At 35.9% G+C, this 15,163-nt stretch overlaps 1 protein-coding gene across 1 annotated transcript in view; it reads right to left on the bottom strand.

Moving 5' to 3' along the window:
* Scin (scinderin) overlaps positions 1–15,163 on the bottom strand; it is a 75,145-nt gene that overhangs the window by 54,104 nt on the left and 5,878 nt on the right. Inside the window, exons 2-3 of the mRNA XM_076862918.2 lie at positions 11,767–11,921; positions 5,051–5,212 (exon numbers count right to left, since the gene is read on the bottom strand). Of these exons, the coding sequence (XP_076719033.1) occupies positions 5,051–5,212; positions 11,767–11,921 (317 nt within the window). The remainder of the gene's footprint in view (positions 1–5,050; positions 5,213–11,766; positions 11,922–15,163) is intronic.

Here is a 15,163-nt window from a genome sequence, read left to right as displayed (position 1 = left end):
AAAAGCAGAAGAGGAAGAGGTCAGAGAACAAACTGTGAACAAGACGACATAGGAGTTGAGTATCGTAGCATAAGATGAGAATGGATGTTTGCTGGAGAAGGGAGTCACAGAGAGGAGAGGGTTCTGGGCAAAGGAAACTGTCCCGGAGAGCAAAGGCACAGTGACTGGAGGGAATGTGTCGTGTCGTGCGCAGGGCACTGAAACATATCAGCAGCCATAAAGGGCATGGAAAGGACCAGAGGTGTTAGGAGGCAGAATCGACCAGGACAGCCAGTGACTAAATGTGGATGACTCCTGGATGGGAGTCTGAGGGGCCAAGTGAGTGGAGGTTCTGTTAAACAAGGCAAGGACAATAAGAGGAGAATTGGTTTGAGATGGGAGTGAAGACGATGTACTTCCTTTTCTGAGCTCGTTGAGTCTGAAGTTCTCATGATGTACAGAAGCTGAGTATCTCATAGGCAGCCTGAAATACTGACCTTGAGCTCAGGCAAGAGGTCGGAGCTGGACTATGAAACTGAGGTTGACCAGTAGGATAGTAGTGAACACTTTGGGTGAGGATGAGTTTTGTTTTGTTTTGTTTCAGGAAAATTTATAAAGAAGAGACAGTCATTAAACATAGACTGCTTTTAAAATATATTGGAGGGGGTGGGTAAGCCATGCAATGAAGAATGAGAAAGCAGGGACTCAAAGGGAGGAGGATAGGAAAGCCAGGAAAGGCGCAGAGCTGAAGACAGGTAGAAGATAGTGTCGAATGCAGCCCGAGGATCAAATGGATCATTAGATCAAGATGTCCACTGGTCATTCATGCCCCATGGCAAAAAACAGTTTCCAAAGAATGGTGGGAGTGAAAGCCAGACATGTGGGTTAAAGACTGGTGAATGAGGAAGTAGAAGCTGCTTTTTCAAAGCAACATGACTGACCAGTGGGGGAGGGGTGATAGATTATAAATAGCCAGGAGAGGAGGCGGAGCTGCATGACTGACCAAACCAGTTACCAGTTAACAAGGAAACAGAACAGGCAGAATATCAGGATCAGTAACTCACGACAGCAACTCCTACTCCTATTAGACCTAATTCTTCATCAGTGGCTTACTGACATACTTTTCTCTGAGTTTACACCAGATCTCAAACCTTGAGCATATGTGCTTTTTCCATTATCATTCATATTCTGTAGTTACTGGCGCTGGGTTATCATATTTTTTTTGCTGTAACTTTGTTAGTTAATTTATTATTTAATTTTTTACTAATACCTTGTATCTTTCTTTAAATCAGTGGGAAAACAAGGACTCACAAACTCACCAACATTAAAATGCATATTTCAAAATTACTTTTCCAAAGATTCAGTAAATTATGAATGGCTGAGATCCAGCCATGCCCTATACTATTTTCAGATGACACACTAAAATAACATACATAAATCATTCTTGTAAAACAGTCATGATTTTCTTAACCTTCACACTGATTAAACTGAGAATTTTACAGTCTCATACCTCAGGGTGAGGGGGTGAGAGGGAATTTCTACTGTAGTCTAAAACTCTACAAAAGAGCAAACGTTTGTAAGGCATATGAAAAAGCATAGTGGGGCTGGGGATGTGGCTCAAGCGGTAGCGAGCTTGGCTGGCATGCTGGTGGCCGGGGTTCAATCCTCAGCACCACATACAAACAAAAATGTTGTTTCTGCTGAAAACTAAATAAATAAATAAATAAATAAATATTAAAATTCTCTCTCTCTCTCTCTCTCTCTCTCTCTTTAAAAAAAAAGAAAAAGAAAAATCAAAGTAATCATGACCATTTGTCATAAAAGCTGACATCCTTGAACATTCTCAAAATGTGGGATTTAAATTATACTTATAATCTTAGTTTTGGGTCAGCTGGTTTGAGCTGGGTGATGGCTTTGAACATTTAATTAATCTATATTTTTCATACCTGGGTAGTAAAACAAGTTAATAGTTAACAAGGAAACAGAACATGCCAAATATCATAACCAATATGCATTGGCTTCATTTTGTGCCCCCTGATGCAGAAGGTGGTCTTTAAATAATCAATTCAATGACTGTTAAAATATTATAGTTCAGAAAATTGTTGTTCCATATACTTCTTTGTTTACTGTGACAAAATCCAAAAATAAAATTATTGATAATCACAAGATCTTATCACCAGTTAGAAACTTTTGGCAACGTTATCAGCCAGCTACAGGTTAATAATGTGGGCATTTCTTCCAGTGTACATAGGTATCCAGGGCTTGATTCCTATCAGGGTTTCTATCCCTTTAGAGTATAGGAAACTTCCATGACATAAGAAACAACTAAACACAAAAACTTTGGTAACAAAATCATTCCAAGTATCTCTTCTACAAGGTCTGCAAGGAGAAAAGCTGAGTTGTTAAAGATAATTAATTATATAAAGATAATTTACTATTAAATAAATGAATGCCCTTGAACCTTATAATAAAGACTGTCTCTTTATATGAGCCTGGATTTGTTGGTCATTACTCCCACAAGTTGAAACTACCTATGGGAAGAGAGATGTGTCACTAGAACCACAAGCCACCTCACAACATCCAACTATTTGTCCCATGTGGAAATTCAATATTTGTGGTACAAAATAATCAATGATTTAATGAATTCTGCAACTTTCAATAGAATCTCTGCCAAATTGGGTATCATCAATTCCTAATTCAGCAAATTCTGAAATTGTTTTAAGACATTCTGTTATCCCAAGCCATCTAAAATATATCTAGTTTACTTGGATAGTAAAGAGAATATGATCTAGGGCAGAACAACCCAGGTCCCTACCCAAGTCAACCCTTAGCTGCTATGAATGAGAGTGCCTTGCACACATCTTCACAGGCTTCGGTTTCCCTTTCAAAACTGAAATGATAACTGCCATTTCCCAGATGTGACTGTTCATCAGATGAGTCTGAATCACAGTCAGCTAAAGCCAAAAGTAGCATTAGAAACCAGATTTAAGAGGTTTAAAAAAAATGAGGAAACAAAGGCTCCAGAGGTTAATGATTTGCCCAAGATCAAATCATAGAGAGTTGGAAAGCTGAATTGGAAGCTATTCATGATAATTAAATAGATTACGAATTAGGCATAAAAAGGTTTTTAGGAAAGAATTACTTTCAATCAATAGCAGTGATAAATTCCATTATCATTGGAAAGTGTCCCATTTGTTTAGAGACCTTAGAAATCACCCATTCAGATATCTACCTGTAAAGGTCGAGAACATCAGAGCACAGTAACTTGAATGAAAATTGAGGTCTCATCTTTTTTAAAATGTCATTTTATATGTAAAAACATTCCATAGATTTTAAAAGGCTTTAAAATGTAAGTGGTATAAATAGAAGTTAAGATAAATAATTACTGTGCATTGGTTTTGAAAAACTGCTGTAATTAATTGCTTTGGAATTATGTGGGTTACTGATACTTGTGGCCATTTTTTTTTGCATTATTTATTTTTGGTGTGGGATAATTAAAGAGTAGGATAGTAGGCTGTTTTTGTCTAGATCTGAAGATCAGGACTAAGATGATTAATTAGTTTTTGAAGTTGAAAAGGACTTTTATGTAGGATTCAGGGCAAAAGTACTGTCATTTTACAGTGTAGGTGTCTAAATACAACACTGAGAATTACAGTCTGACCATAAATATTATTCAGAACTCAAAGGTACATAAAATCTGGTGTGACCCTAATCAGATTATCCACTAGCCGTAATAAAAATATTATTCAGAACTCAAAGGTACATAAAATCTGGTGTGACCCTAATCAGATTATCCACTAGCCGTAATAAAACTATAGATGCATTCTAACTTAAGGAAATTGATGATGTTTATACCTTGGGAGTATTTTCTATTTATAAAATTAATACATGTCTGTACTGTTGCCAGATTCAAACTGGTTAATTAGAACTTGACCAGGTAGCTCCATTTGGAGCCTCTTTTGGGTCCCTCCACTATGCATACTGAATAAACTCCTTGGGCTTCTGTCTATTGCTTTATCCCAAAATACTTCCCAAGGAGATGCAGTAAATTAAAATGAGAATCAGATATACCTAAAGTCAAATTCTTGCTTTATCATTTCCTGGCTGTGCAACCTTGAGCAAGATCCACAGACAGTCCAAACCTCAAGTAATTAAAGAAATACAGGCTGAGTCAGGACTCCATATAATGTTTGATCCCACAATTTAAGACCAGACTATGAGAATGTTGATATGCCTGAGAATGGTGACCACAAGGAGAAAGAGGAGGAAATCATACACAGGCTCCAAGCTTCTCTGTGTTGCCTTGGCAACATTGATTTTCAGTGGTAAGGAATGCCCCTTAGAAACCTTACAAAGTTTTGAAGACACATTTCAATTCTATCTACTAGAGTCTAATATAAGCCATTCGATAATACTTCTTCCCCATGATGAAAATGATTAATAAGTATCCCTGACACTAGACGGGCCCCTCTTCCTGGAAGAAAATATGTTGGATGCCATTGAACGTGCCATGAAGATACCTAACATTTGTGCCTGTTCCTTTTCTTCTAGTAACCCTAAGGTATTTGAAAGCATGAAACAGTATGGTGAGTATGTGTTTGTGTATGTATGTATATATGTTAAAATAGTCCTCCAAAATTCTTCAGCAGGCTGTTTAGTCACCTATGCCCAGTTTAAATTCTAGAACCTTCAATTGCTGAGGGAATCATTCCTCCCTACCCGCCCCCCCCCCACAAGCCACATTTTCCCACACAATTAAGGACAAAAATAATTATAGGAAGCTCTGTTCAGAATGAAGGGGAAATGTAATTAAAAATTATTCAATTTCTCTTCTATGGTAGGAAGAACTAAATCACTTTTGTAAACCTACCAAAGAACATAAAAACTTTGAAGTTTCACTTTATGTGCCATTTAAATATTTGCCCATTACACATAGGATCGCATCTCACGTAAACATGACCTCTTTCCAATCATGTACAAAAAGTGATTATTTCCAATGACACGTACATCCGATGTGATCTAAAAACAGTTTGCTTCCCTGTAGATGTCTGTGTGTGTACATGACACTTACTGCACCCAGGTCGATGATGAAGCAGTCGCCCTTGTTGAAACTGTTCCAGCTGAGGGGAACTTCTGTGGCCCTGACCACTCTCCGGCCCTTCACATGCAGGAGCCTCTCCGCTGACAGGTCGTTGGTAAGAACATGATTTAGTCCAGATGCCACACCTCCAGCCTGATCAGTGGGAGGAAGACACAACACAAAACAGAGAAAAGTGGTGAGGCTGCTAACTAGTCAGGGCAAGGCATAAGACCACTGGTGTTTGTGCCCACCTGTGCCTGAAGGACCAGGAGAAAATAGCCACGTAAGTCCATGTAAAGAGTTAAATAGGGAGAGAGTTCCTTGGTAAATCAACAGGTTTGTTTGTTGGTTTGCTCTGTTTGTTCTTCCTGTTTTAGAAACTCTATTTAAAAACCACAAGTATTTACTGAGAACCTTCAGGGAAGAAAACCCCAGATGCATTAACTAAAAGAAAGAGTGGTAGTTCTTGTCCCTCAGGAATAAGTGATTCCCAAATCATTAATCAGTGAAAAGGCAAAATAATAATAATAATAATAATAATACTTTAAGGAAGAAGGCAACAGAAGGCTGGAAAAGTCAGAGGGAACAGGCACAGATGACAGTAGCAGAGAACAAGCACCCCACATTAGGACATGGTTGCAGTTAGGACACAGAAGGGGAGTAGGATCCAGCCAGGGATGTGCTGCTTCTATGCAGAGAGCATCCTTGGTTTTATGTTAAAATATCAAAGATCTTCTTCATTTTCTGGCAAAGAAAGCTTATCCAATATGCTAAGACTGAATATTTTTACCTTAAGTTAGGAGAAATACACTATTTGATTGCACATCCCCAACCAAAACAAAACAACAGGACACCACTGGATTTGGGAAATGCTAAAGAAAAAAACTTATACTGTATCAACTACATCTTCTTGCATTATTCAGAATCATCGTTTCATTTACCTTTTTATTTTTTAATTAAATGTTAGGAACCATATTTACTTCCAGAATTAATTATGAAGTAATGTGCATAATTAAGAGGCATCATAAACCATAGATTGCAGACTTCCCACAATAGTCAAAAAAATTGGCTATATTAAGTAATCTATAGAAGAGTCTAATTTTCAAATTTATCATATAAACATATACAGTAAATCCAAAATAAGGGACTAAGTTGCATATGTAGTCACTGGCACATTCTTTAAATTTACATATACTTTAAATTTCTACCATTTTCTAAGAATAGGCCCTCATAAATAGAAATGTTTTATTGGAATAGGTTGAATGTTGATTCAGGACAATTATAACCTCGAATTTTAAAAAAAAATATCATAATATCCTAGTCCTTAATTTTGCAAAGATTATAACATTTCCTAACTGAATAAGTTAAGTGTTATATAATAAAATAAATACAAGTTTTCACCTACACACTATTGTTTATGGCCATTTGGGTTTTTTAAGTAAGTAAAAATTCATTGTGATCGGAGTTTTAAAAATAGAAAAGAATACTATGATCTGAAAAAAAATGTTATAAAATATAGAGTAGACTTAGACTGAGGACACACACATAACATTCAGGCTAAACTCAGGGTGAATCATGAGTGTTGTGTAAACTAAAAATGTGCTATTATTTTTTAAAATAATCTTGTCTCTAATATTTAATGCTACAAAGGCACAAAGGAAAAAAGCATGCTGCATATATATCTGTGTCAGATAGTAATTCCATGAGTACTGTTTGAATTAGTGCTAGAAACTTCCAATTCTTTTCTGCTTTCATGAGTCAAAATTAAAGCAGAGTGGATGACCCTCCATATCAGTGGAACCATAACACAGGTTTGCCAGCTGACAGATGTCTGATGGTTCCTGTTTACTATCATGGCTGAGAGTGGCATCTTGCTGAGCTTGAGAAAAGTATGTTAATCAGAAATTTAACATAAAGGAGCAGTGGTAAGTAATAGGCCTCTATATCCAGTTCCCAGGCTCCCAAAAGACCTCAGCAAGAAATGACACAAGTCAACAAAATGAGACAGGAAGATGATCTTAGCATTTTCTAACTCAATTTACATTGCATATAGCAACTTCATATGATTAGGTAATGACAGACTTTGTCAAGTTTTACTCAGTCCAAATAAACAATAAACTGTTCCAGAAGGTAATCTTCAATTAAAAGTTTTTCCTGGTATATGAATCATTGGCTTATTTTGAGAGTATCCTAGTATAATGATTACTAGCTTTTAAGCACTGAAGTCACATGGTCACTCAGGCATATACTAGCTACAAAATCTTGGTAAGCCTCTTTGAGCTTTGCTTTATCTTAAAAGGGAAGTTATAAAGTTATAATAGAAACTGCACCATATAAATGTTTATATTAAATTAGACAATATACAAAAAGTGATTAACCTATTCCTGTAGCTTGCAGCTAAAAATGGAATGAAATTCAGCGTGACCTAACCATCTTCTAGGTGTTTATCTCTGCTTCCACATTTCCGATCAAGTATTGCTGCAACTGCATATATTCCACGTGCACAATGTCACTACTGATAAAATAGTCAACTGCTTTTCTTGCTGATAAATTTGACCTCCATTTGCAGACATCCTCTTTCTGAAAAATGCTAATCTGTGGTGGTTTGAATTATTAGAAGCTAAGTATCCTATAACTATAAAATTACTTATATCAGGTCTACTTTTGAATATATATCCAGAAGTTTTATTTTCCAATGTCAATGGCCAGTAGGATTAATAATGTCCTAAATCCTTATTGATTATGTATTGTTTAGATGTTTTATTATTAAATTTAATCTTTAATCCTTACAACACCTGGATGAGGAAGCTGTTATTATGCCCATTGTACATTGTACGTTCAAGGGAATCTAAGACAGAAACCTTCAGTGTTTGACCTAAGGCAAACAAGTCATTCAGAAAAAATGGGTTCACAACTAAGACAATGCTACAGCACCTGCTACTTGTAACTACAAGTCCTTGCTTATTTCAAAAGTTGGGTTCATTAACATGATGGAAGTTTCAGAATCATTTGACATAAACTAGAGGAACTCATATGAATTAAATAAAATGGATGTAATAGTCTTACTTTTGGAGTCATTTTGAAATAAGGATTTCAAAAGAGATAAAAGAACTTACAAATAGGTAAAGAAGAACTCAAACTATCACTATTTGCTGATGTCATGATTCTATATCTAGACGACCCAAAAATTCCAATAGAAAACTTCTAGAACTAATAAATGAATTCATCAAGTAGCAGGATATAAAATCAACACCCATAAATCAAAAACATTCCTATATATCAGCAATGAATCCACTGAAAGAGAAATTAGGAAAACTACCCCATTCACAATAGCCTCAAAAATAAAATACCTACGAATCCATCTAACAAAAGAGATGAAAGAACTCTACAATGAAAACTACAGAACACTAAAGAAAGAAATTAAAGAAAACCTCAGAGGATGGAAAGATCTCTTATGCTCCTGATAGGCAGAATGAATATTGTCAAAATGGCCATACTACCAAAAACACTAAACAAATTTGATGCAATTCCTATTAAAATCTCAAATCCCAATGACATTCTTCATAGAATTAGAAAAGGCAATCATAAAATTTATTTGGAAAATAAGAGACCCAGGATAGCCAAAGCAATCCTTAGCAAGAAAAGTGAAGCAGGAGGCATCACAATATCAGACCTTAAACTATACTACAGAGCAATAGTAACAAAAATAGCATGGTATTGGCACCAAAATAGACTTGTAGACCAATAGTACAGAATAGAGGACACAGAGACAAATCTACATAAATATGGTCATGTCATACTAGACAAAGGTGCCAAAAACATTCACTGGAGAAAAGATAGCCTATTCAACAAATGATGCTGGCAAAACTGGAAATCCATATGTAGCAAAATGAAATTAAGCCTCTATCTCTCACCCTGCACAAAAATCAATTCAAAGTGGATCAAAGACTTAGTACCAGAAACTGTGCCTAATAGAAGAAATAGTAGGCCCAAATTTTCACCATGTTGACCTAGGATCAGACTTTCTTAAGCAAGACTCCTAAAGCACAAGAAGTAAAATCAAGAATCAATAAATAGGATGGATTCAAATCAAAAGGCTTCTTCCCAGCAAAGGAAACAATTAATAATGTGAGGAGAGAGCCTACATATCGGGAGAAAATCTTTACCATATACATCTTCAATAAAGCATTAATCTCTAGGATATATAAAGAACTCAAAAAACTTAACACCAAAAAAACAAATAACCCAATCAGTAAATGGGCTAAGGAACTGAAAAGACACTTCACAGAAGAAGAAACACAAATGATCAACAAATATATGAAAAAGTGTTCAACATCTCTAACAATCAGAGAAATGCAAATCAAAACTAAGATTTTATCTCACTCCTGTCAGAATGGCAACCATCAAGAATACCAGCAATAATAAATGTTGGCGAGGATGTGGGGAAAAAGGTACATTCATACATTGCTGGTGGGACTACAAATTGGTGCAACCACTATAGAAAGCAATATGAAGATTCCTCAGAAAACTTGGAATGGAAACATTATAACCCAGCTATCCCACTCCTCGGCTTATACCCAAAGGACTTAAAATCAGCTTACAACAGTAATGCAGCCACGTCAATGTTTATAGCAGCTCAATTCACAATAGCTAAAATATGGAACCAACCTAGCTGTCCCTCAACAGATGAATGGATAAAGAAACTGTGGTATATATACACAATGGATTATTACTCAGCTTTAAAGAAGAATGAAATTATGGCATTTGCCGGTAAATGGATGGACTTGAAGAATATCATGCTAAGCAAAATAAGCCAATCCCAAAGAACCAAAGGCCGAATGTTTTCTCTAATATGCAGATGCTAATTCACAATAAGGCGGGAGTGGGGAGGGGTACTAGAGAAGAATAGCATTACTTAGATTAGGTGTAGGGAAATGAAGGGAGGGGAGGGGAGGGGATGTGGGGATAGGAAAGATAGTAGAATGAAACAAACGTTATTACTGTGTGTGTGTATATATATATATATATATATATATATATATATATATATATATATATCATACATATATAAATATATATGACTGCATGACCAATACAATTCTATAACATGTACACTCAGAAAAATGAGAAATTATATCCCATCTATGTATGATATATCAGAGTACATAAATGCATTCTTCTGTCATGTATAACTAATTAAAACAAATAAAAAAATTATAATCCAAAAAAAGAGATAAAAGAACTTACAGTTGTTTTTTTACTCGTTTCAATGGTAACACAAATATTCAACAGGCTTTAATCAGGTAAAGGTAAAAATAAACCTGGCATCTTAATATGCAAATTAATATATATTCAAATATCCAGTTTAGCTCTGAGGTTTCAGGTCTTCACCAGGGGGATATTCTCAGTGGTGGGCAATAATGGGGTATACAAAGCACCTGGTGCACCAGATATTTTTTATGAAAAGATTTATGCCTGGGAAGGGTTTTATGCTTTGAATATGAAGTGTCCTCCAAAGACTCGTATGTTGAAGGCTTGTTCCCCAATGCACCAATATTGCAGGGGGCCTTTGGAAAGTGATTGGATCATGTAGGCTCTGACCCCATTCATGGATTAAACCACTGATGGATTAATAATTTGGTGGTATTTTGGGAAGTGGTGGAAATTTTAGGAGATGGGACCTAGTTGGAAGAAGCAGATCACCAGGGCCAGGTCCTAGAAGGGTGTCTCTTGTCCCCAGCTCTTTCAACATCCTCTCTCTTTCTCTCTCTCTCTCACCCGCCACCCCCCTCTGCTTTCTGGCAGCCATGAGCTGGGCAGCTATCTTCCCCTACAAAGCAATTAATGGACTGAAACCTCTTAAACTGTGAGCTAAAATAAATCTTTCCTCCTCTAAGTTGTTTTTCATGGGTATTTAGTCACAATAAAGGAAAAGCTGACGGATACAGAGGATACTTCTCATACTTTGACTGAACAGGCATTTATAGAAGAAATAGGAAATGGGGAAGTGTAACTAGTCTGTAAAGGTCACTGGGAAATTTTCAGGAAAAACCCATAGTGAAGGAGACAGAACTATTTATTGATTTTTGTTTGTTTCAGAAATAAAGCAAACTGATATTTCAAGCCAATACATATACATTATTGAGGTTAATGTGTGAGCATGTGTATCTGAGTCTATGTGGCTAACCTCAGATATTTTCAGCTCAGTGGTTTCATTTTTATATCTAAGATTGAACCACAACACTGAGGGAATATGTGTATCGTTCTTTGCAGTAACTGAAATTATAATTGCTATAAATACTGTATAAGGTGTTCCAGAACAATTCAGGTTCTGAAGGCTTGGATTACTTGCACCAAATTCAGAGATTCTCCAGAAGAGTAAAAATGAAAACTTTTAGGATGCAAGTTACCAATATTTAATTATTGAAATAACTTTACAAAATATTAAAGGGCTCTCTTGCAAAGATGCAACCAAAAGATCTCCTTAAAAATTAACCTCTCAAAATAAATTTAGTCCATTCCACAAACATTTACTGAGCACCTACTATGTGACTGTCAGATAGTAGGACTATATCAGTGAAGAAAACAGATTAAAACAAAAAACCCTGCCTTCAATGAATTTTCATCTCATGAAGACATGAGGTATGCATGAATAGGAAGAGAAACTGAAACTGTCGTAAAGGAAACTGTCTGAGAGAGGTGCTTACCTTATACTTCAGACCTCCTTTGAAATAGCCAACAAAGTCAGTAGACTCGTAGCCTTGCAATTCTCTGCTCTGTACTGGCTTGCCCCCCAAATAGTCATCCATCTGCACAGTGAAGATGGCAGCTGCTGTGCTCTCGTCCTGCGAGCACTCCTTTCCTGGAAGCAGCAAATGACAACATCTCAATTATCATGCAAGGAAAAGAATTACAGCAGACTTTTTTCCTTTTTTTTTTTTTTTGATTGAACCCAGGGGTGCTTTACTACTGAACATCCCCAGTCCTTTTTATTTTTTATTTAGAGACAGAGGCTCCATAAGTTGCTGAGGCTGGGCTTGAACTTTTGTCCTTCCATCCTCAACCTCCCAAGTTGTTGGCATTGCAGGTATGTGCTACCACACGCAGCTATGACAGACTTTCTGATGTGAAGAAAGTCAGAAACCTTTCTTCCAGTAGTATGTCAATGCAACAGTCATCTGCAGAAAGATCTTTAAGTAGATATATTAACTACAAACTTAATTTTGCTCCTGCTTTTTTCCAATGCCTTTGAATAGTTTTGGAAGAAAACACTGCCATCTGAATGTTTGAGAAGATACAAAAATATACTTCAATGAGATTTAACAAAGCATTCATTTGGTATAGTCAAGAAGATCTTGGTAGGAAAACATTCTGCAATTTATTTAGCCTTTAATAGCATCAAACTCCAGGCTTCCAATAGATCAATATGTTAATTGTGAAGAATATGAACATCATGGGACATAATAAAATAGCTTCAGGAAATAGATTGGTTTTTAAAACAAGAAAAAAAAATGAAAGTAACTGAACCTTACACCTATTTTTGAGTCTGTGACCCCATTTCACTATCTTGTTACTTCTGTTTGTATGAAGTAATCAATCTCTGAAGGAAAAGACAGAGTAAAGGATGTTGCATGCTAACATTTATTAAATGTTCATGTACTTGATATTGTCCCAGAAATTTAGCAAAAATGTACACATAATTTTCTCTAATACTGAGCCCATCCAGGCAACCTCACTGAGATCAAAATGAAAATTTCTAAGAATCAATACCTGCAATGTATTTACTGGTCAGGGCCAAGACAATTCCAAGAAGAATACAAATTCTATTTTTAAAAGAAACACTTCAAAACACTTACATATGAGTTGTATGAAAATCATAAGTGATTACAGAAATAACAACTAAATTGATGTATTTATAGCATCCTTACTATAAGACAGGCACTGTATTACCATCTTACATAAATGATCTTCAACCCATTGTCTCCAGGTTTCAAGGGAGGAAATGGAGGCTTAGAGAGGTTGAGTAACTTTTGTGAGGTCACAAAGTCATCTTTGGCAGAAGAGGACCCAGAGAGGTTTGTGTACCCAAAGCACAGACTATTAGGAAGTACATCAGAGGATATGTTTCTTCACAGGGTCCACACTGCAGCATATAACACAGGCAATGACTTTCTCAATAAGACCCCTAAAGCTCAAGAAATAATGCCAAGAGTTAATATATGGGAAGGCATCAAGTTAAAAAGCTTCTTCATAGCAAAGGAAACAAGAATGTGAAGAAAGATCTTACAGAATGAGAGAAAAATCTTTGCTAGTTCCTCTTGTGGCAGAGGATTAATATACAAAATATATAAAGAACTCAAAAAACTTATGACCAAAAGGAAAATAAGTAACCCAATTAGTAAATGGGTAAATGAACTAAACAGATACTTTTCAAAAGAAGAAAAAAAAAATGACCAACAAATATATGAAAAAATTTTCAACATCATTAGCAATTAGGGAAATGTAAATCAAAACTACACTGAGATTTCATCTCACCCTAGTCAAAATGGCAGTCATCAAGAAAAAAAGCTATAACAAATGCTGGAGAGGATGTGGAGAAAAAGGAACACCTTTACACTGTTGGTTGAATTGTAAATTAGTACAACCACAATGGATATCAGTATGGAGGTTTCTCAAAAGACTAGGAATGGGACCACCATATGACCCAGCTGTACGACTCCTCAGTATTTATCCTAAAGAATTAAAGCCATCATACTGTAATGATACATGCATACCCAGGTTTAGCAGCACAATTCACAATGGCTAAACTATGGAACCAGCCTAGGTGTCCATCAACAGACAAATGGATAAAGAAAATATGGAATATATATACAATGGAGTTTTATTCAGCCATAGAGAAAAATGAAATTATGTCATTTGCAGGAAAATAGATGGAACTTAAGACCAATATGCTAAGCAAAATAAGTCAAACTCAGAAGGTCAAAGGTCATGTGTTTTCTCTCATATATGGAAGCTAGAGAGGAAAAGGGAAAAGAAAGGTGGGAGGGATCACATGAAAACGAAAGGGAGATCAGCTGAATAGAGGAAAGGGACCAGAGAGGGATGAGAAAAGAGAAAAGGATAACACTGGGGAATGACATTGGCCAAATTATACTGTTATATTGTGCACATGTACAAATATGTAACAACCATTTCAACTATGCACCAATAAGAAATGTAGGGAAAGAAGAAGATATGCTTTTTACATTCGGATTCTCATTAAGTAGTAAAATTTTGTGGTGACTAGCATATATTAATTTCTCCCATGGATAACCAATGCATAAAAATTCAGAAGCCTCCACAATATAATAGTTTGATCACCTCAGTTGAAAGTATCCACCAAAACTGAAAAAAGAAAATCAGTCAGCTATTTAAAATAGAAGGAATCAATTTCTTTACAATTCTCCTCTCAAGCTTGAAATCAACCTGTGTAGTAGGATATTCTCAAGAAAAAAAATCAGCAGCTAGAAGAGTACCTGACATTAACATTTTGTGAATGGTCTGTGGTCAAACGTAAATATTTGATACACATAAAAAAACATGTAGGGCTGGGGTTGGGGCTCAGTGGTAGAGTGCTCACCTAGCACGCGTGAGGCACTGGATTCGATCCTCAACACCACATAAAGATACATAAATAAAGGTTTTATGTCCATCTACAACTAAAAAATATTTTTAAAACACACACGTAGTTTCCCAACTCGAAGAATAATAATAAAGATATACATGTAGATTTTGTACACAGATGCTTTAAGAAAGAAACTTAAAATTAAATACCCAAGGTGCTAAGGATGATATACTCAGCATAAATATTCTTACCTGACTACAAGTTGAAACCCGAATCTCCTTCGGTAGATGTAAATTGACAGGCATGAAGTTAATGAATGAACAGGAAATTAGTTAATTAAATTATGTTCTCATTTGCTGATGTTTATATAGTGTGCTAAATCAGGGAAAATCAGTATGAATAAGCCAGAATTCTTTCCTGAAAGAGGTTGAATAGTCTTAACAAAGCCAATATCAGTCTTTGAATGTGAAAACTGGCATAAATTCTATTACCATGAAATC

Source organism: Callospermophilus lateralis, chromosome 1 (assembly GCF_048772815.1).
Source record: "Callospermophilus lateralis isolate mCalLat2 chromosome 1, mCalLat2.hap1, whole genome shotgun sequence".
NCBI lineage: Eukaryota > Metazoa > Chordata > Mammalia > Rodentia > Sciuridae > Callospermophilus > Callospermophilus lateralis.
Note: the sequence above shows the minus strand (reverse complement) of the source record. Positions and strands in the feature narration are given on the sequence as shown.